This window comes from Ylistrum balloti, unplaced genomic scaffold (genome assembly GCF_031769215.1).
Source record: "Ylistrum balloti isolate Yb309-2 unplaced genomic scaffold, AGI_CSIRO_Ybal_v1 Utg370964, whole genome shotgun sequence".
NCBI lineage: Eukaryota > Metazoa > Mollusca > Bivalvia > Pectinida > Pectinidae > Ylistrum > Ylistrum balloti.
The window spans coordinates 187,590-209,912 of record NW_026782542.1 but is presented as its reverse complement, the minus strand read 5'-3'; the positions used below and the strand labels follow the sequence as shown (position 1 = coordinate 209,912).

The 22,323-nt window shown below is 34.8% G+C and overlaps 1 protein-coding gene across 2 annotated transcripts in view; it reads left to right on the top strand.

The window, feature by feature from the left end:
* Positions 1-21,838, top strand: part of LOC132559750 (glycogenin-1-like) — a 47,591-nt gene extending 25,753 nt beyond the window's left edge. The window contains exons 7-9 of one of the 2 annotated variants that reach the window (XM_060224370.1): positions 11,822-11,848; positions 17,707-18,126; positions 20,348-21,838. In XM_060224370.1, the coding sequence (XP_060080353.1) occupies positions 11,822-11,848; positions 17,707-18,126; positions 20,348-20,605 (705 nt within the window). In that variant the 3' untranslated portion in view covers positions 20,606-21,838. The remainder of the gene's footprint in view (positions 1-11,821; positions 11,849-17,706; positions 18,127-20,347) is intronic. The other variant, XM_060224371.1, reaches the window with a different exon arrangement.
* Positions 21,839-22,323: the final 485 nt, after the last annotated feature.

The window sequence follows — 22,323 nt, the reverse complement described above, 5'->3', positions numbered from 1 at the left end:
ACCCGATGTACTTATCCTTAAAATTTGATAAGTCATGGAAAGTAACTTAACATATAATAGCTATTTTAATCTCTGGTGATCTTAGGAAAAGTTTCACACACACTTGTATAAAAATAATGTCATTTTCTACTACATGTTCACCAGATGAGAATTGTGAAACACACTATGGGTGAAATAAATAAGGGTAAAGGACTTTTGTATTAGACAGCATGTTGTAGGAACTAGTTACATGTGTAGCCATCTTGTACAACATTCAGGTAAAATTACATTTACCTAGAAATGAATATGATGACAAATTTAACATATATATATATCGCTAAAACATTGATGGTCAATAGCCAGAGGTTATGCTTCAGCTTTTAACATGATTGAGTGTCAAATGGTGTTGGGTCACCAGTGTCCGACAACAAGAGTTTTCCTCAGGTATTCTTGTATCCTTCCACCATTAAGACTCCTCGAGCACTTGGGTCAACAAGAGTGATAAATATAGGAATATAAGGGGATATAACCTGTTTCAAGACTGTTCTAAAGATGATAAACTCTAAAGCGAAATTGCAAAAAAATTTCTGATCGGGACACAGCCGTTAGACGTGTGTCAAAATATCCAGGTTAAGATTAAAGCATACACTTAGACTGGACTGTTGAGTCAAACTGTATATGATTGATGTATACACACACCGTACAGCATCCACCTATAATAAACCTTTGTTGACATGGACTTGTGTAAACAAAATAAAGTAATAGATATTTCCTGAGCTTATCTACATGTCTTTATAGTTTTTTTATGGTAGGTAGTGTCACTGTACTATCTATAAAACAGTTGGTATCAGTGTAAGGATGTTATTCAGATCCTGGACAGTATCAATGATAAATCTACAACAGTCATAAGTCTGTTCCTGATAATAAGCCCACCCACATGTATTGTATTTTCATACAGATTACCAGCAAATATTTTATTATTTTCTTGTAATAATCCCTAGTAACCTGAGTCAGCGGTAATGTTCCTCAGATTCTGTAACATTGGAGTGACTGACCCAACTCTCAATCAAATATTGAACAACGGTATCCACTGCTGTATATTCCTTTCATAAGCCCATGTTCACTAATAAGCCCACTCAAATTTATATGTTAGAAACACAAACTTGGATAATAGTTTATTCAAGGTGGAGAAAATTCTCACTAGGCATGAGGAACATATAACAGTTGATAAAAAGAAACGCTGTTAAATGTCCTGTAGTTAGAACTTTACTATTCATGAGGGAATGATAATTTAGGAAAAATTAAGTTAAATTAAATCACATGGCTTTCATGTTCATTGTGGAATTGAAAACTTAGCAATCATGTTCTTCTGAACAGAATAGCTCATATGGCATATTGTCTGAAAATGTCAGCCATTTGTGTTCGTATTACCGAGATTAATCAAAGGTTAAGGTCAAGGTCACTCATTGTATTGTCAATAAGACCTTGGATACTGATATTAAGCAGTGCTATAATTTTTAAATGACATGTCAGAAGGGAAGGGTCAGTTTTAATTTAATCTTAAGGATCAAAATTATGTTACTTCAGATACAAGCACTATTGTTCTTCTTGTTGTTGTCAGTGAGATTCACTAAATACAGTTATCACAAGGCATTTAAATTATTGATCTTCTACACAGTCAGAAATTCAGGAGGGCTTATATAGTTAAAAAATTTAATGAATAATACATTTTAAACTAAACCATATGAATAAGATTAAGATTGTGAAATACAGAAATTCAATGATTTGCTTGTTTACAATAAACTTGTATTATATGCACCAACTTAAAATTCCCTGCTTCCTCTTGTATATCATATATAAGTGTCATTATCTAAAACATGACAGACATTATAAGAAAGTAAGATAAACTTAGATGTCGGGTGAAAATGGATCTTATCTACAGTTTGTACTCGATGTTGCTCTAGATTTACATGTTTAAAGTCTGTAAAAAATGTAAAAAGTAATGTAAAAAAGATTAATAAAAGTTATAAAAATTATACAGCATGATAATGCTGTACATGTACATTAAAACATTCTGGTTTTAAAATAAAGATTGTAGTTTTTATCTGGCATAAATTATTGAGTACTTCTAAAATTCAAATTATATTATTACAGAATGACTGATGATGTTTCTGTTTCTAGTTTGTTTCTAGTGAGATATATAGTTTTTGCAGTATTGAGTTCCTGTTCTTTTGAGTGAACCCGTCCAGCTCCTCTGATATTTTGTTAGCTATTTTAGTTTATTCTGTCTACGATCATGCTCTTAGTGTTTTGATTGTCATCTTTAACTTTCATTCTCGCTCCCTTCTCAGCCTTTTGTCACAACTGATCTGTCCCTGATGTCATTTTGTTTCCTCCTATCTGTTTACTTAATGCCTCACTGAATTTGGTGAGAAATGTTTGCTGCTGAATGTCGGCTGTGGCCAGGAGAACTATTGATCACAGTGAGGTTGACACTGGCATGAGTGGGGTAGTTTGTCACTTGTTTACACTTGCTGTACTTTCTATTGTTTTTGTGTTTTGTTTCGAAAAAGCATGTCTTCATAGATTCTGTAATGGTAGATATGTCTGATTTTCTGTCCTTCTCATGTAAAGAGAAGAGGAAATAACATATTGGAATTATGTAACACTATGCAATCACTACCACTGTAAGGTGAAAAAATGTTTGGCTTGAATTCAGAATAAAAATTAAAGAAAACTTAAGAAAAAAGAAAAAGAAAAAATCGACACTATTTTCAAGAAGAAGTTATCGTGTGAGTTTCCTGTGAATATTTTTATGGCTTCATTTTTCATGACAATGTGACTTCAGTATCTCAGAACAAAACTGTGAGTCAATAATTGATGTCGGACTTGCCAAATAAATAAATTGACAATGTCTATATGTCTATAGAACTGGTTCATCAAGTTCTGTATCAACTTAAGATCATATCAATCTGTGTCAAAGAAATGTTGTGGTAAAATCATAGAAGAATGGTCGTAGTCTCCTATATCAGAGCTAGAGATCCCCCAACTCTGCTATAATTACTTTTTACTGACTCAATATTATGTATCTTTACAAGAAAATGATGATGTGGATTTTCCTGTCTTGTGTTCAACTAGAGGAAGTACCGTGGCCTGTCTCGAGATATCCCCCCATGTAATGTTTACCGTACTTCATACGGCACATATCCTCTACGAAAGGGACCAAAGCCTGATGCCTCCTTGTGGTCACAATTTTATCCTATGTGTTGTTGTGCTAAATTTTCTAGAGCCTTCTGTCTATTTTTCAAGGTAAATAATCTCAGAGTTTCACTGTTGTGCAATAAATTCATTATTGATCTTCATTTTGCATCAAACCCTTGACCAGGCTGTTGTCAAATCTATTTTCTATTTGTCAATATCTAGATTTCTATTATTCCTCACAAACAGGTACTTTATATCACATGTACGACACTGTTTGTAGTAAATTGAAAGATATTGGTAAGCAGTGTATTTTCATGATGTTCACATTGGTGTTGTGAAATAGAGTAAAGAAAAGTATAACTACTAAAATTGATAGCTGTGAAAATAAACTGGCTTATTTTTCTTTAAGCATTAATGTTTGTGTCAATTCCATAATACCTTAATACTGAAGTTTAGCATCGTACATCCTTGATACTCCAGGGGTTATGATTACTTTTGCTCTTTGCGCCCCTCGAACATGTCTTGGCAAAATTGAAGGCTCCATATGTGCCAACGCCTTGTGGACAAGCCGAACTAGTTTGGTCCTTTGATGTATATCAAACAAATCTTTAGGTCCCATAAGAGTGCACTGTAATGGATTTAAAATTGGATTTCACGGCTTTGTAATCTTCAAAGGCAGGATATCAGCATGTGATTAGTCAGTTTATTTCTCCTAGAACCAATCAAATTACTTTTCTTGTGCCTTCAATGTTGCCATGAGATGTTTCAGGGGTGAAAGGAGCGAAAGTGATCGTAGCACCTGGAGTATTGAGGATGAGCTTTTTGATGAAGAACACTTTCAAATGTTAAAGCTCTCATAAAATTGATAAGACTAGTGCAATTTTAACAAATATGTGGCATTTGATAATTGGTTTTATCATAAAGTAGGGGTATAACAGAACTAGGGTCACATTACTGGATACTAGGGTCAAGGTCATTGTGAAACACAAACTATATACTGCTTTATTGTTAAAATGTCACAGGAAACACAATTGCAGTGAAAACTGAACACTTTTCCTCAGGTGCTTTGATATTTAAGTAAAAAAACATTCTTGTCAGGACTGTTTTAAATGTTATAATTTAATCAGCAAAATTGAAGTGATAACATGTTTACTGAAATGTACCAACTGGCATTTATACGTCATATTTTTTTGTATTATTTGAAAGGAAACTTTAACTACTAGATCGTGCATTCCCTACAGAACAAACCAATGCAATCAATTTAAATCTGCGTGCATTGCAGAAATTTTTAACAAACAAGATCTCATCACGTCATATGTGCCTTATTAAAACGCTCAGAAGACATCAGTGATTTGTAGCATGTTTCAGTGATTTTGATTCAAGATGAAACCGTCCTGTCAAGCCTATTGATTAAGTAGCTGTTGAGAATATTTCAATGTTAATTTATACCTATTAAGATATTATAATAACTACATGTATATATTTATTTACTGTCACACTTTAAGTTCACAAATCAAGCCCCAGCCATGTATCGATGCATTTTATGAAATTTAGAAATTGTGTTTTCAGTGTAGATATCATGGTGATGGATTCAGTAATTTAAAAAGAATTTACATATATTGAAATATTTCTTTGTTTTATACCTAATGAGTTTGGTATTAATTAAATCCTGTATCTAACCTTCACCAATGTCAAATATCTTTTTCAATTTTAGTTTTCAGTCGTTTTATATACATGTATACTTTGTAAATCATCAGTTCACATTGATCTCTAGTTTAAACTCAGAGTGCATAATTTAAGGATATACAAGTATGCATCTTTACACATTTTGAATTAAAGTTGAAGAATTTTTATTATCCTAAAAGTACTGATTTATATACATATATATTCTTTACATTTGAAATGTTCCATTAATATATTCATCAAACTATATATTGCCATAATATCAAGATGTTTTTAAGGTTTTCTTGTACGTAGCTCTTTTATAAAGGAGATAAATTATTATAAATTATTATGTGTATTTATATTCTTAGATACACTGCTGATATAGCAGATTTTAAGAAAATTTTACACAATTTAATTCAAGGGGTTTGGAAGCAGCGTTGCCATAAATAGATTATAATACTATGATTGTTGTAAATTTCTTTAAATATTGAGGTGTGAAATGTTATCAGTAAATTCCTGTTTGTTTTTAACCATGCTGTCCTCAGAAAGGAAATATGGTAAGGTTTTATATCTCTTAGATATAGTGTTGTAGTGATCTAACTACTGTTTGACCATTGATTTGGAGCGTAGAATTACATTAATTTTAATTCCTGTAATTTTAGTTAATTTATTAGTCTTGATGAAGTATGTGTTTAGTGTGTTTAGTACTGATACAGCTAGATTTGAAATTTAGCATCAAATTTTAGAACTCTTCCTGTGTTTGGAATGGATTATCTCCCCTTTTTATTGGTTCATATTGGTCTCCAACTATGAAGACAGATGAGATGCACTCTGCAGGGACATTGTAGTTTCACCGTAATTTCCTATAATCTTTGAGTTATGAAATGAATGGTTGTCTTGCAGCAAGAATATTGAATTTTTACGTCTTAATTGTTTCTCATCTTTAAATGATGATTTATATTTAAGACAAATGTTTCGCCACCTAACGGACACAGATGTGTCTATTTCTCTCTTATTGTTGGTAAAAGTGTCTACAATTTTACCTATTTTCTCTCATCCAGTAATATGATTTCTCTGTCTGTCATAAACAAAAAATCTCTTCTCTTAATGAAAAACAGATAAAAGAAATTGAATGTCACAAGATGAATTAAGTGAAAAGAAAGAAAACAGGAATTAAATAAATAAATGGGAAAAACAAATCAGAACACAAATTTTTGTCTTCTAACAATTTCTGTCAGAAACAAGTCAGTTTGTCTCATAAGAAAGTTAACTCTCAGATTTTGATTTCCAAACAAACATGTCAGCTTGCTAACCTCATGTTCCCTTTATTATCATATTTCCTCCTGAAAAATGGAACATGATATTTAGCAGTTTCCATTGTACTTGTATGTGAATGTAGTTATGAATTTTAACATCCCTACATTCATTTATACAGGACCACACTTTTGCAGTTTATATGTTAGAATTAAGTAACTGCATAAAATAACGTGGCAGGTAAAATGTATGTAAATCATATGTCCTCTCTATCATTGGCCTCTTTTATAATCATGTGACAAAAAAGCATGTGAATCATAGGCATATTGATTATTTTTGACTGTGCCAGTACTATTTAGTTTACATATATATCATGATACCAAATTTCCTGGCATTTCAGCACAAAATCTAATTTGTGGTTATGAAATAGCCATGTTGTAATTTTTTTTTAAAGCAGTAAGCAAAACCTCGGGTTTCATTACAAACTAATATGAAGCATATTTTCTTATTACCTAATAAAATCACAATAAATGTTTTTGGTAATGATCATAGCAGTATACAGATTTGGTAAAGTAAGTCCAGGAACAGTTCATGTACACACAAAATCAGTTGTTAAATCTCTTTATTATTGAGAAAATGAGAAGTAAAGGGATTCTTGGTGCAAAATTCATGACTGTGTTGGTTTGAAATAAGCTTTAAATTAGAATTTACAGTATTTATTCCTCAGCGTTGCGAATTCTGTGTTATATACCATCAAGAGCGTAGATATTTGAACAACAAAAATCACAAACTTGTCTGGTTTGTATTTTACATATATACAGATGACGGAGTCCAAATTTATCTCGGAGAAAGAATTCACCATTAGATCTAAATGTCGGTATCGATATTATTCCCAAGTGATAAACGCCGCTAGAAAATCGTTTGTATACAGATTCTCAATCGGACCTTGAAATGCTTGTAGTGTTAGCATCACAAGTGTTACTTCACTGATGGGTGAAGAATATTGATATTTCAGCCATTCTTGTGTAATAATGTCCTATTAAAATGTTCACCTTTTGACTGTTGAAAAATAAGGGCAGAAATTTCTTTTTATAGAAATTTTTTTGAAGGTGATACTGTGACATAAGGATTCTAACAAACCGCTGTGGTTTTACTAGTACTACATGTAGAAAAGTTAGACATAACGATTATATGTTAACAAAATGATGTTAAAACACTTATAACATATGGCTTAGTGAATATTATCACTATAAGTACTGGACTTTAGAAAATAACATATGCACCTTCATTGAATCAGACATAATCTGCCTGACTTGGTAATTACAAGATAATTTCTCGTTTGGTCAACAAATTCATTAAGACTTGCACAGGACTCAAAAGCTACCATTATTTTGGATGTCCAACCAGTTTTGACCATCACTTACACTACAATGTTGTTTTATCATCTTTTAATCACTATCATTATGACTGTTTTGATATTTGCATGCTCTCTTGATGTAATGTTTATTTTTTCTTAAATGTTTTTCTTTCTGTTCTTGTTTTTGTTAGTTAATTTTGATTTTTTTTCTTTGAAACATTAATCTCAGATATAAGAAGAGTCTGGACTTCCTAAGTTTCATAAATGTTATATTTTGAACTGGTTATGCTTGTATTTAAGTTCTGCACATAGTGACATACTTAATTTATTGCTTAAAGTTGATTTGTGAAGTTTTATGTTAGGATTGGCTAATGATGATCGGCTAATTTCTAGTGCCTAATTTCGTTTATGGGATCATGTTTAAGCCCTTGAAAAGAGAGTCTATCTTGTTTGTGTTGTTACCATATATAGAATATTTAGAATGATTAATTTATGAGAAAACATGAAAAAATGTTATGAAATATACTAATGTTCAGGGAGAAAAAAAAACAAACAAGTATTAGATAATTGGAGTTGAAATGCCAACAACATTTACTGAATATTTAAGGATTCAAAATTAATAAAGATAGCATTGAATCTGATAGAATGGGATAAATTCATTTTTGAAATAAATAAAGGAAAGAAAAAATAATGTCTGTTAAATTCACAGAAAATTGTTTTATTGAAATTATGATGAATGACATTTATATTTTAAAATCAGAACCAGATTATTATAGCACTTGAATTGTCATGCTTTAACTAACTTTGTTGCAGTCAAACTTGTACTAATGTAGAAAGCTGCAGCTCTCAGATTCATCGTCCAGGCTCCCATCCAGCTAATAGTTATCTCCCTTTCCTCCCTAGCCAAATTACCCATCTCCCTCTTTCTTGCCTGTCCTGATTAACTTAATCTTTGGCATGGTTATAATTATTTTAATATCCATGTGACTTTGGATTTGTAAATATAACATATCAGAATATGTTTGTTTATTTTGTCTTGTCAGATATATGTAAGTAATACAATGAAGTGGATCTGATATCAATTTGATTTTTGCTGTTCTAAAATTAAATTTTGAATTCTTTGGTCAGTAATATTCGGTGAAATAAAATCAATATATATTAATTTTTAAGTGTGAAGTAATGTTTTAAGAATTAAAATAAAAATTTAAAATCATTCACAGTATGATCTTTCATAGAGATAAGGAATTTATCAATGTTTTAGATACATTACATGTAAGTAGACTTTTGGTGTAACTATAACTTGAACATACAACCTGAGAGATGTATCAAATATTGAAACAGAGCTGACAAGCAGTAGAAAAAATTAGAACAAACACAAAGTTATAGTATATTTAGTTAGGTTTAGTAAAACTGCACCCTGCTAGTAGATATTGTATGTTCTGCATGACTACTTCCTGTAAGCATGACTACTTCCTGTCAGCATGTCCTTCATTTCTCAAGTGTTCGATTTATCTTCTTGCTCTCCCAATGGCTTTGGTGGTGGCAATCTTGTTGGCATGGTGATGAAATGGTGGTGGCAATCCTGTTGGCATGACGATACAGCAGTGGCAGTCACAGTCCAGTTATGACAAAACTTATGACATGGTAACAGTAGTTACAATTGATGACAACCATATACAAACAATCCCTAGTGAGACTTTGTGGTCGGACCATGTTAAGTTGTAGTACTATGTTTATATGGTTACCATGATTAACCTTAGTGACAGCGATGTTGTGACTACCTACATGTTCGCAAGATGAGTTTTTTTGTCATATTTACCATAAATATGTACATATATGGCAATGTTGTTATGACAACCATAAGTTGTCATCATTTGTGATGTTGTTGTTATGACAACCAAAAATTGTCATTGTTTGCGTTGTTGTTGTTATGACAATAGTAAGTGGTCATTGTTGATGTTGTTATGACGACCATACATGGTCATTGTTAGCAATGTTGTTGTTATGACAACAGTAAATGGTCATTGTTGGCGATGTTATGACACCCATAAATGGTCATCGTTTGTAATTTTGTTGTTATGACTACCATAAATGGTCATTTTAGCGTTGTTGTTGGTATGATGACAATAAGTTTTGACCAGACTTAGTGACATTCTGATCTGATTACAGTAAGACTCCAGCTTTTATTTCCTGAGTATCGGTGGTATGTTGTATTGTCTGTGGAATGCAGACTGTCTGATAGGTAATAGCTAAAAGTTGTTGATTTCATATTTCATTGGAAAACTCTGAAAATTTTCAGGTTTTTGGGTATAATTATCCAAGTGAAACTATTTGAGCACAATGTGTTTGTGTACATGAAAGTAAAGTTGTTTGATGAAGTGTTTATCAATGTCATTAGAGATCAACACGAGGCACACACTGTCTGATTACATCTGTTAATATAACAACAAACATGTTGCTTTGATTAACAGAAGTAATGTGTATGCTGGGAGATGTCCTATCTGTGACCTGTCTAGTCAGCTTAAAGACTCTTCTAGGGGGGACCTTCCAGGAATCAATACAATATCTGGAGCAGAACTATCAGAGCCCAATACCAGTTATACAGCTGAATAAAACTCATTGTATTGTTAAATTCATTCTGTTTCGTGATGTGTAAGTTTATTCGAGAATTGATGAGGTGTCCCTAGAGTAAATCAATATTGATATATGTACATTGATGGTTCTATATATATATGTGTTTAACTGTTCAGACATTTAATCAAAAATAAGTATAACGTATTGAAAAAGAAATTTCTACTGAATAAGAACATTTTTTATGTGAGGATTGAACTCCAGGGACCAAATCAAAAATACCTTATTCGGCTTGATATACACATGATAACAGACAGAACAATTCTTTCACCAGGAAATCTTATTGGACCAGTTTGATCACCCAAGGAGACTCAATGGGTCATAAGATATTTCTTAAAATAGAGGGTTGAAGCACAGAAGACGAGACACTATGTGTATGGACTACTGTGCTGATTTACCAGAGTTGTTATGACATTAATGTACTTATTATACAATATGACTTAATAAAACATTTTTTGTGAAAAAAAGAAACCTGTGTAATTGAGTATCTAGGACAATCATGTTAGGGATTTGAGCCATGGTCAATGTCTTAAGTGCTTTAAATATCAAGGTAAAAACTTAATGGGTCCAAGGTCATTGCTTAAAGTCTAAGCTGTCAGGAGTCACACTGGCTCATATTGTAGAGATTTGACGTAGAATTCTCGAGTAAAAATCTAAAGTATGGTGTTAAGTGGTTACTACTAGTGGTGGTTTGTGTTTCCGAGGAAGATGGGGAAATGGCTGGTCTGTGTTGTTATAGTTGTGTCCTTGGGAAGACACTTTACCCTGATTGCTATGGACGGCGTGCAAAAGCCTCTCATATGTTGTTCAGTGAGAAAGCCACCAGCTATACCAAAGAGATTCCATCTCAAGGTGATCCTGCCAGGTCATAACCCCAGCAAACAAATTAAACCATATTCTGTCTCCGGCAGAACGATGTTTCCCGATATTGTTGTATTAAGGTCAAGGTTATGTCCGACTGAGTTAAAGTTGGAGGTAGGTCTCCTATATCAGCTCTATGGTGTATCACATACTGGAAAACACTTACAATTTTGTGAATACTTTATTTCATGAACTTACCTCTTCGGACATATTCACATATTCACATGATTTTGCAAATGCTGATCTAGATATTACTTTAAACAATGCAAAAGATGACATATTAGAGACATTGATTCTTTTAAGACCCTGATATGGGTAACAGAACCAACATGAATGCAACCCAGAGTTATTATTGTATAAATAGTCATGAGAGATTTAAATTGTGATTGACGCTCTGTGCATATGATATGATATAAATCATACATAAAGTTATAATCACACCATCATCAGCTGATATATATCTAAAATCATGATGAAGAGATTCTCGTAGTTTGCTAAGAATGTAGTACATGATTTGATATCGTCATAGCTGATATTCTGCTGACTAGTTATACAGTATATTGTGTGATTGGATTAAATTGCAGATTACATCTGATAACCAGTTTGACTTATGAAGTCATTTTGAAGATCACAAGACTGTGAGACAACTGTTAACAATCAAACCTGTGATTTTTTCTTGTTTTTTGAAACCTTCCCTGCTTCATTTTAGATTTAAAAGCTTTTTATACATATATTCTGAGAGTTTGCATTACCCATTTTGATGGCTTGAATATTAGGATGGAATTTGCTAGAGAAGGAAAAGCAGGCTTTAGCTCTTTGCCATTTTGTCCCTTGCTACAAATTGTAATCAGAGAACATTATAACTATTTTCAGATGTTTGGTGGTGCAGAAAGTAAAGAGGTAAACCTAATGGATGTTGTTTTTTTTTTCTGTAATTCAATATATAAACTCACAGTATCTTAGCTTTATTCACGCTTTTCATGTTAGTAATTTGATTTTATACTGTTTCCTTATCCTATTGGAAATGCTTTTGAATATTTGCCCCATATTGAATGCAGATATCTAAGGCTTTTGCTATTTTTTTTTTTGTTCAGAAATAATGTGACAGTAATTTTCTTTTTTTTACTGATAAAAATTCAGCTTTGCCCTTTACTAGGAATCACAATTACTTCTTTGTCAACCAAAACAGGAAGAAGTATGATGAAATCTTCAAATATTAAAAATGTTCAAATGAAAAAATTTAAAACTTAATTTTTTTTTAAATGAAAGCTTTATTGGATATAGACACCAGATGGCAGCACCATAGTTTTATACCACCTACACCAGATGGCAGCACCATAGTTTTATACCACCTACACCAGATGGCAGCACCATAGTTTTATACCACCTACACCAGATGGCAGCACCATAGTTTTATACCACCTACACCAGATGGCAGCACCATAGTTTTATACCACCTACACCAGATGGCAGCACCATAGTTTTATACCACCTACACCAGATGGCAGCACCATAGTTTTATACCACCTACACCAGATGGCAGCACCATAGTTTTATACCACCTACACCAGATGGCAGCACCATAGTTTTATACCACCTACACCAGATGGCAGCACCATAGTTTTATACCACCTACACCAGATGGCAGCACCATAGTTTTATACCACCTACACCAGATGGCAGCACCATAGTTTTATACCACCTACACCAGATGGCAGCACCATAGTTTTATACCACCTACACCAGATGGCAGCACCATAGTTTTATACCACCTACACCAGATGGCAGCACCATAGTTTTATACCACCTACACCAGATGGCAGCACCATAGTTTTATACCACCTACACCAGATGGCAGCAATATAGTTTTATATCACCTACACCAGATGGCAGCACCATAGTTTTATACCACCTACACCAGATGGCAACAATATAGTTTTATACCACCTACACCAGATGGCAGCACCATAGTTTTATACCACCTACACCAGATGGCAGCACCATAGTTTTATACCACCTACACCAGATGGCAGCACCATAGTTTTATACCACCTACACCCCATGGCAACAATATTGTTTTATACCACCTACACCAGATGGCAGCACCATAGTTTTATTACCACCTACACTAGATGGCAGCACCATAGTTTTATACCACCTACACCAGATGGCAGCACCATAGTTTTATACCACCTACACCAGATGGCAGCACCATAGTTTTATACCACCTACACCAGATGGCAGCACCATAGTTTTATACCACCTACACCCCATGGCAACAATATAGTTTTATACCACCTACACCAGATGGCAGCAATATAGTTTTATACCACCTACACCAGATGGCAGCACCATAGTTTTATACCACCTACACTAGATGGCAGCACCATAGTTTTATTACCACCTACACTAGATGGCAGCACCATAGTTTTATACCACCTACACCAGATGGCAGCACCATAGTTTTATACCACCTACACCAGATGGCAGCACCATAGTTTTATTACCACCTACACTAGATGGCAGCACCATAGTTTTATTTCCACCTACAACAGATGGCAGCACCATAGTTTTATTACCATCTACTCTAGATGGCAGCACCATGGCATCACAATTAGACCAGTTAGTTACACCCTCCAAGGGGCAGCACAGTACCATGATTTAGTTACACACTGTTGGGTTCAGTACAGTATCATCTCTTAGTTACACACTGTTGGGTTCAGTACAGTATCACCTCTTAGTTACACACTGTTGGGGGCTCTTAGTTACACACTGTTGGGTTCAGTATAGTATCACCTCTTAGTTACACACTGTTGGGGGCTCTTAGTTACACACTGTTGGGTTCAGTACAGTATCATCTCTTAGTTACACACTGTTGGGGGCTCTTAGTTACACACTGTTGGGTTCAGTACAGTATCATCTCTTAGTTACACACTGTTGGGTGCTCTTAGTTACACACTGTTGGGTTCAGTATAGTATCACCTCTTAGTTACACACTGTTGGGGGCTCTTAGTTACACACTGTTGGGTTCAGTACAGTATCACCTCTTAGTTACACACTGTTGGGTTCAGTATAGTATCACCTCTTAGTTACACACTGTTGGGGGCTCTTAGTTACACACTGTTGGGTTCAGTATAGTATCACCTCTTAGTTACACACTGTTGGGGGCTCTTAGTTACACACTGTTGGGTTCAGTATACACACACTGTTGGGTTCAGTATAGTATCACCTCTTAGTTCAGTATAGTATCACCTCTTAGTTACACACTGTTGGGGGCTCTTAGTTACACACTGTTGGGTTCAGTACAGTATCATCTCTTAGTTACACACTGTTGGGTTCAGTATAGTATCACCTCTTAGTTACACACTGTTGGGTTCAGTATAGTATCACCTCTTAGTTACACACTGTTGGGGGCTCTTAGTTACACACTGTTGGGTTCAGTATAGTATCACCTCTTAGTTACACACTGTTGGGGGCTCTTAGTTACACACTGTTGGGTTCAGTACAGTACAGTACATCTCTTAGTTACACACTGTTGGGTTCAGTATAGTATCACCTCTTAGTTACACACTGTTGGGGGCTCTTAGTTACACACTGTTGGGTTCAGTAGAGTATCACCTCTTAGTTACACACTGTTGGGGGTATCTCTCTTAGTTACACACTGTTGGGGGCTCTTAGTTACACACTGTTGGGTTCAGTACAGTATCATCTCTTAGTTACACACTGTTGGGTTCAGTATAGTATCACCTCTTAGTTACACACTGTTGGGTTCAGTATAGTATCACCTCTTAGTTACACACTGTCGGGGCTCTTAGTTACACACTGTTGGGTTCAGTACAGTATCACCTCTTAGTTACACACTGTTGGGTTCAGTATAGTATCACCTCTTAGTTACACACTGTTGGGGGCTCTTAGTTACACACTGTTGGGTTCAGTACAGTATCATCTCTTAGTTACACACTGTTGGGTTCAGTACAGTATCATCTCTTAGTTACACACTGTTGGGGGCTCTTAGTTACACACTGTTGGGTTCAGTACAGTATCATCTCTTAGTTACACACTGTTGGGGGCTCTTAGTTACACACTGTTGGGTTGGGGGTCAGTACAGTATCATCTCTTAGTTACACACTGTTGGGTTCAGTACAGTATCATCTCTTAGTTACACACTGTTGGGGGCTCTTAGTTACACACTGTTGGGTTCAGTACAGTATCATCTCTTAGTTACACACTGTTGGGTTCAGTACAGTATCATCTCTGTAGTTACACACTGTTGGGGGCTCTTAGTTACACACTGTTGGGTTCAGTACAGTATCATCTCTTAGTTACACACTGTTGGGGGTCAGTACAGTATCATCTCTTAGTTACACACTGTTGGGTTCAGTACAGTATCATCTCTTAGTTACACACTGTTGGGTTCAGTACAATATCACCTCTTAGTTACACACTGTTGGGTTCAGTACAGTATCATCTCTTAGTTACACACTGTTGGGGGTCAGTACAGTATCATCTCTTAGTTACACACTGTTGGGTTCAGTACAGTATCATCTCTTAGTTACACACTGTTGGGGGCTCTTAGTTACACACTGTTGGGTTCAGTACAGTATCATCTCTTAGTTACACACTGTTGGGGGTCAGTACAGTATCATCTCTTAGTTACACACTGTTGGGTTCAGTACAGTATCATCTCTTAGTTACACACTGTTGGGGGCTCACACTGTAGTTACACACTGTTGGGTTCAGTACAGTATCATCTCTTAGTTACACACTGTTGGGTTCAGTACAGTATCATCTCTTAGTTACACACTGTTGGGGGTCTTAGTTACACACTGTTGGGTTCAGTACAGTATCATCTCTTAGTTACACACTGTTGGGGGTTGGGTTCTACAATATCACCTCTTAGTTACACACTGTTGGGTTCAGTGTTACACACTGTTGGGGTACTATCATTCTTAGTTACACACTGTTGGGTCCAGTACAGTATCATCTCTTAGTTACACACTGTTGGGGGCTCTTAGTTACACACTGTTGGGTTCACACTCTTAGTTACACACTGGGTTCAGGTATCATCTCTTAGTACAGTATCATCTCTTAGTTACACACTGTTGGGGGCTCTTAGTTACACACTGTTGGGTTCACTTAGTTACACACTGTTGGGTTCAGTACAGTATCATCTCTTAGTTACACACTGTTGGGTTCAGTTACACACTGTTGGGTTCACAGTATCATCTCTTAGTTACACACTGTTGGGGGTCAGTACAGTATCATCTCTTAGTTACACACTGTTGGGTTCAGTACAGTATCATCTCTTAGTTACACACTGTTGGGGGCTCTTAGTTACACACTGTTGGGTTCAGTACAGTATCATCTCTTAGTTACACACTGTTGGGTTCAGTACAGTATCATCTCTTAGTTACACACTGTTGGGTTCAGTACAGTATCATCTCTTAGTTACACACTGTTGGGTTCAGTACAGTATCATCTCTTAGTTACACACTGTTGGGTTCAGTACAGTATCATCTCTTAGTTACACACTGTTGGGTTCAGTACAGTATCACCTCTTAGTTACACACTGTTGGGTTCAGTATCATCTCTTAGCACACTCAGTACAGTAGTTACACACTGTTGGGTTCAGTACAGTATCATCTCTTAGTTACACACTGTTGGGTTCAGTACAGTATCATCTCTTAGTTACACACTGTTGGGTTCAGTACAGTATCATCTCTTAGTTACACACTGTTGGGTTCAGTACAGTATCATCTCTTAGTTACACACTGTTGGGTTCAGTACAGTATCATCTCTTAGTTACACACTGTTGGGTTCAGTACAGTATCATCTCTTAGTTACACACTGTTGGGTTCAGTACAGTATCATCTCTTAGTTACACACTGTTGGGTTCAGTACAGTATCACCTCTTAGTTCTACATTCTTGAATATTGCATATAACATAACAATCTCTTAAGTTACTCTAGGTGGCAGCATATAATGTTACGCATCACATACTCTATTGAAATTGAAATATTTAATGGGAAGATCTTAATGAATTAAAGTGCTGCGTTGGAATTCAATAAAACTCCAGACGTAGGCACCATTATCTTCTGTAAAACTTTCACTGCAGACAAATGTAATAAATTGTTCATAAATGACAGTGGATGGAATCTCAACACAAAGCCAGAATACAACAGAAATTTGCTTTTGAATTAGCATATCAAAAGTATTCTGTATAAGTTGAATATTTTAGTTGTAATCCCTATCATATATGCATTTGTGCTAATCTGCACTAAAACTTATATAGTGCAAGTTAAAAAGCTGTCAAATTGACATAATCCTTTTTACAGCTTTGTCAAGCTGGACATGATATATCCTCGGCTTATGCTTTTGAGGAATAGGTGGCTTAAACAAATATACATACTTTTGCTTTTGGGAAAAAGTCACTTACATAGATATATGTATAAATATAATCATGCTTTTGGGAAAAGGTAACTAATACATACAGATATATGAAACCTACTAATGCTTACAAGATATTTTTATATCATTATTTATACAATCACTTACAGTTTGTGAGTGTAAACTGAGGCAATAAAAAGGTTAACCAATGTAATCCCATTCAGAGTTAACTCCCCTTAGTTGAAACCTTGTTGACCTTTTCTATGGCCAGGATACTGGACTGATTATGAGGCTGAGAGCTATAGCTGGACGTTGTTTGGTCAAATGTTGACCAAAGGCACACAAACCTGGACATTGATCTTTGTTTTCAGAACTTAGCCATCCAGTCCGTCAGCCAGAAAGCAAGCGGTCAAACTTATTCCGTCACACAAGCTCCAGGTCCAACATCCATCCAGTCTGTGTATCCCTTTGTCCCTCCTAATGTAGATGTCCACTACAAACAGCCAGATTCTGACCAATCGTCGGATCCCCAAGTTGTTGAAATCGAGGTTGTCCCCCGGCAGTACTCGCTGCCCGAGGCTCACTTTGTCGAAAACCCCATGTCTGTGATAAACCCTGATGCCCCACCCCCGGGCTCGTATGACATTTCTCAGGTTATGAAAGCCTGGGGGGATAGTAATTCAGACAGTATTATTTGTCAAAGTAGTGAAATTGAAACAGAGTTACCTGCCCTTGAACAAACTGATGATAGTGATCCTATTCCTGAAATACAAAATACTGATGAAGAAACGGTGAGTATACTGATCATGTGTGCTGAATTTTGGCAACTTTGGTACAAGATAGTCTGATCTTCAAATAATTGATATATTGCACTTTAATTTTGTGTGAGTCGCCTGACATATCATGACACTGTTAAAAGTTTCATCAAATTTCATTGTGTGAAATGAAAATCTTTACATATCAAAAACACTGTGATAGTAATACTATTTTGGTATGTTCCACTGTAAACTACACATGAGTATTTTGACAATACTGGCCATAGTAACATGGTAGTACAATGGGAAAGTATCATCTTGACTATTGCTATATAATGTATTACCTCACCAGCCCCATTTCTCAAGTTTTCCTGGCTTATGATAATAACTGGACCATGCCTTGAGTAAGATGTTAATGAATCACACCGACTTCTCAGATCACCAATACGCACTCTACAATGATCAGTGCCAAGTCCCTGTATTGTCTCACGTAACTGTTCTGTACTGAGCTGAGTACAGCCATGACCTTCTATAGACCTTGACACTTGGCACCACACATGACTAGCTATTGTAATGTGTTGTGTGTGTACCACTACTTACAGACACATCTTATAATGAGTGTTGTGATTCTGTGTTCTTTCTTTATTCTTTGTTAAGTGTAGAAGGATGTAAAATCACTTTCTGAGTTCTTTTCCATCAGTGTAATGAAGATTTATTTTAAAACATCTACTTTCAAAAAGTTCTTAAATGTTCCTTTTCTCATTTGATTAGTGCTCGTGGAGTTTGTTTTTTTAATTAGCATGGTTCTGTAATTAGATCTCAAGAGGAATACCTTTCAGTTTTAATCAGCTCTCAGAAATTCCTTGTATCAGTTATGATTTCAATTTATCTAAACTAATATCACTCTATCAGCACCAAAAGCAGCTGGTATTTGAAATCCATAAAATATTACACAGTGAATAATATGCTACTTACCCTGTTATCAAACTTATTGTTCTTACTGACAGTGTCTAATTTGTGAAATATTGTGTAATTGATTAGTGCACAACAGTTTTTGCTAAAGATTTTAGAAACAATTGCAATTTGGTTTCTTTTGATTCGAGTTTTGACGAATACAATAGTCACCTGAGACAAAATCTATTTTTTAACGTTTTTGATTTCTTCTCAAAAATCCCATAGCCAATTTCAATGAAATTTTACTGTAGTTGATATAACAAAAATAAATTTTTGAGCATAATTTGTTTAATTTTCATTGGAAATATTTCAAACTTGGTTAGAACTTTGAGGGAAGGATGACAGCTTGATTGTATGCACATGTTGATTCTGATGACCTCCAGAAGTTAATGAGTGGGGCAATATGAAAGTGATATGCATGAAGTAGAATAAATAGAAAACTATTGAAAATTATTTGTTAACAGTAGTTATCCTTCCTTGATTTATTCTGACGGCAAATCTTAATTAGTCGTTACAAAACATTTTAATTGAAAATTTTAAAAATGTCTCTCCTGACTGAAAATATATCTAGTTTCAACATGTCCATATTGATCTGGTGACCTTTGGCCACTTTTCTTATTTCTAAACATTCCTGACAATTTTCTGTGAAATGAAGTGCTTGAGTATAATTATTACCCTATCTTACATTTCCTGTTAACATCTGCAAATCTATCCACCTGGTATCATCAAAGGCAATGTTAGTTCTGTGATTTTTTTTACCGAGTATATTTTTTTTTGTCCTTGAGAAATGTACACATGGAAGTGTACCATATAATTAGTACAACACATCTTGGAGATGTTGGAGGGTTCCTCAGGGAAGTATGATGAAATTACCAGGCCCCAGTTTGACAAATATTCCCATACTTACAGAAATTCCAAAACTTAAAATTATCATCAGCAATGCATTACAATTTTAAAAACCATTTTTCTTTTTACATTTTCTTCAATGTACAATGGAGCTTTCTGACATATTTTTTTTTCAACTCAACTTAATCAGAACTATGTTAACTTTAAATACACGTACACATGCACTAAAATAAACTTGCATGCCTCTTTTGTTATTTTGTTTCCAGTGCTAAAATATTGATGTAAATATGAAATTTTTGTGTTAAATCTATGAATGCTAAATTTTGCTATGAGTTTTAATGGCATGTAGAATGTATAGATATACACTATAGATACAGTGAATAGAAATGTGAAGACGATGAAGTCGACATCATGATCCGTGTGGAGAAATAAACACAATATTCTCTGAATTTTACAGGGAGGCTTAGTGGCTAATCTTGCCAGCTTGACTATCCAGACGGACCAAGGTGCGGACGGAGGATATTCGGAGCAGGATGTCAGTGACCAGGAACGCAAACTCAATTGGGAAAAGGGTCAGATGGATTATATGGGAGTGGACGCCTTTGAGAACATACAGAAAAAATTGGACGAGACACTACAAAGTCCAGTTTCTGAGGACACAGGTTCCACCACGAGTCCATTCTCGACAAAGTCAAAATCCTCAGACAAGGAATAGATCTGTCAGAGGTTTTAAAATGTATGGGATTTGGTGTACCATTAACACCTGAAGAGTAAAGCACTAATATTGGTATACCTTTATAATAACTTCAGGCATGGAATAGACCACCATTTTGAGTTGACATACCAGAATTTCTTGTGCATAATATAAAACAAGGTTTGATGTTGGACTTTGGGTGAGACAAAAGATCAGTTTCTAAAGTAACGCATTATTTCCATTTATATTGATTTACGTGATTGTGATTGAAAATACATTCATTAAAACGAAAGTAAAATTCAAACATTATTAATGATATTTTAGCTTCATTTGGCTTAAAGCAAAGGAAAAATTCAAGATTTAAGAAAATTTGATGGCCTAAAAATATGCTGCAAACATATTCTGGACTAATTTCCATATGGAAATAATGACTGCAGATACAGCTGTACATTTTATGTGCTGTTAATTAAGTTGTTATAAACAAAAGCTATAAAATGATATTAAATCGTGGTAAGGGCTTCCCCAGGAGTTTCTTGTAGGGTCATTAATACCGTTATTGGTTATTAAAAATTATTACAACTCTTAACAACTTTATACAAGTACCAGATGTGCATTTTTGTTCATTATCATCTATTTTTGTTTCCTGTTAAAGCATTTGATTACTTGTAAGTTTACATTTTGACAGAAGGCTATTTTGTTGGGAGTAATTTAGAGACAAAGAAATGTACTAGATTGTTCGCTGTTATTTTGAGTATGTTGGCTCTTAAAAATGCATTGCTTAGGCGTTGGGTTCTTAGTCTAATTAAACACTTTATTTATTTTATAATAATTGCAAAACAGGCTAAAAGCTTATAGTAATCTCTCTTGTTGACTCGGTTAGAAGCATGCAAGGGAGCTTACTCTAGGATGTCTAGCTGAAAAGCAAGTGCACTACCACTGCATCAACAGACCACCCTTAGTTTAGAAAACTGTTTGTTAAAAGATGCTTGATTTAAAAGAAATTGTAGATGTTAGTTAGGTGATATTAATGTCATCTGCTAAAATTCCATAACTATTATTTACAGAATAAAAACATATTGTTCATGTGGCATGTCATTTTCTGGTAATTTTATCATAAAATGCATTCCTGCTAATATGTCTTGTGGAACAGTATCATTATTGATATGCCTAGCACTATGTTATAAATTTGTTATGGACAAACCCTGACAGCAATCTTATCTAATTCCTTAAAAAGTGGGGTTAAAAAGTGGGGAAGCATAGTACAGTACATTGTTACCATCATGTGTATTTTTTGGTTTATGTTCTATTTACCATCTCGTCATATATGTTCGACCTTAGAGTACACGGCATTAAAGTACAGTCAATAAAGTTGGTTGATTCCTTACCATCTCATACACTACATACATCAGTGCTAATACACTCCATACTGGTCATTTGTCTGATGAAGGTGACTGTGTAGTCATTGAAATGTCACATTCAAATCTTCCACTGGTTTTGTTATAAGAACTTCTATCCAGTTTGATTCCTTCAGTTTACTATAACAAATGTTAGGAAATATTGATGGACATTACCGTGGGATGAGATAGACAAATTTGATTTCACTGGAATAAAATATAAGTATTTGATTTCAGTGGCATAACTTTAGTGTTCAAAAGGCTTGTTCTCATTATAAAGAATCCTGTACATTAGTTATGTCTCTCTGTAAGACTGATGTTTTGTCCTGTCCAGACTAGTCTGTA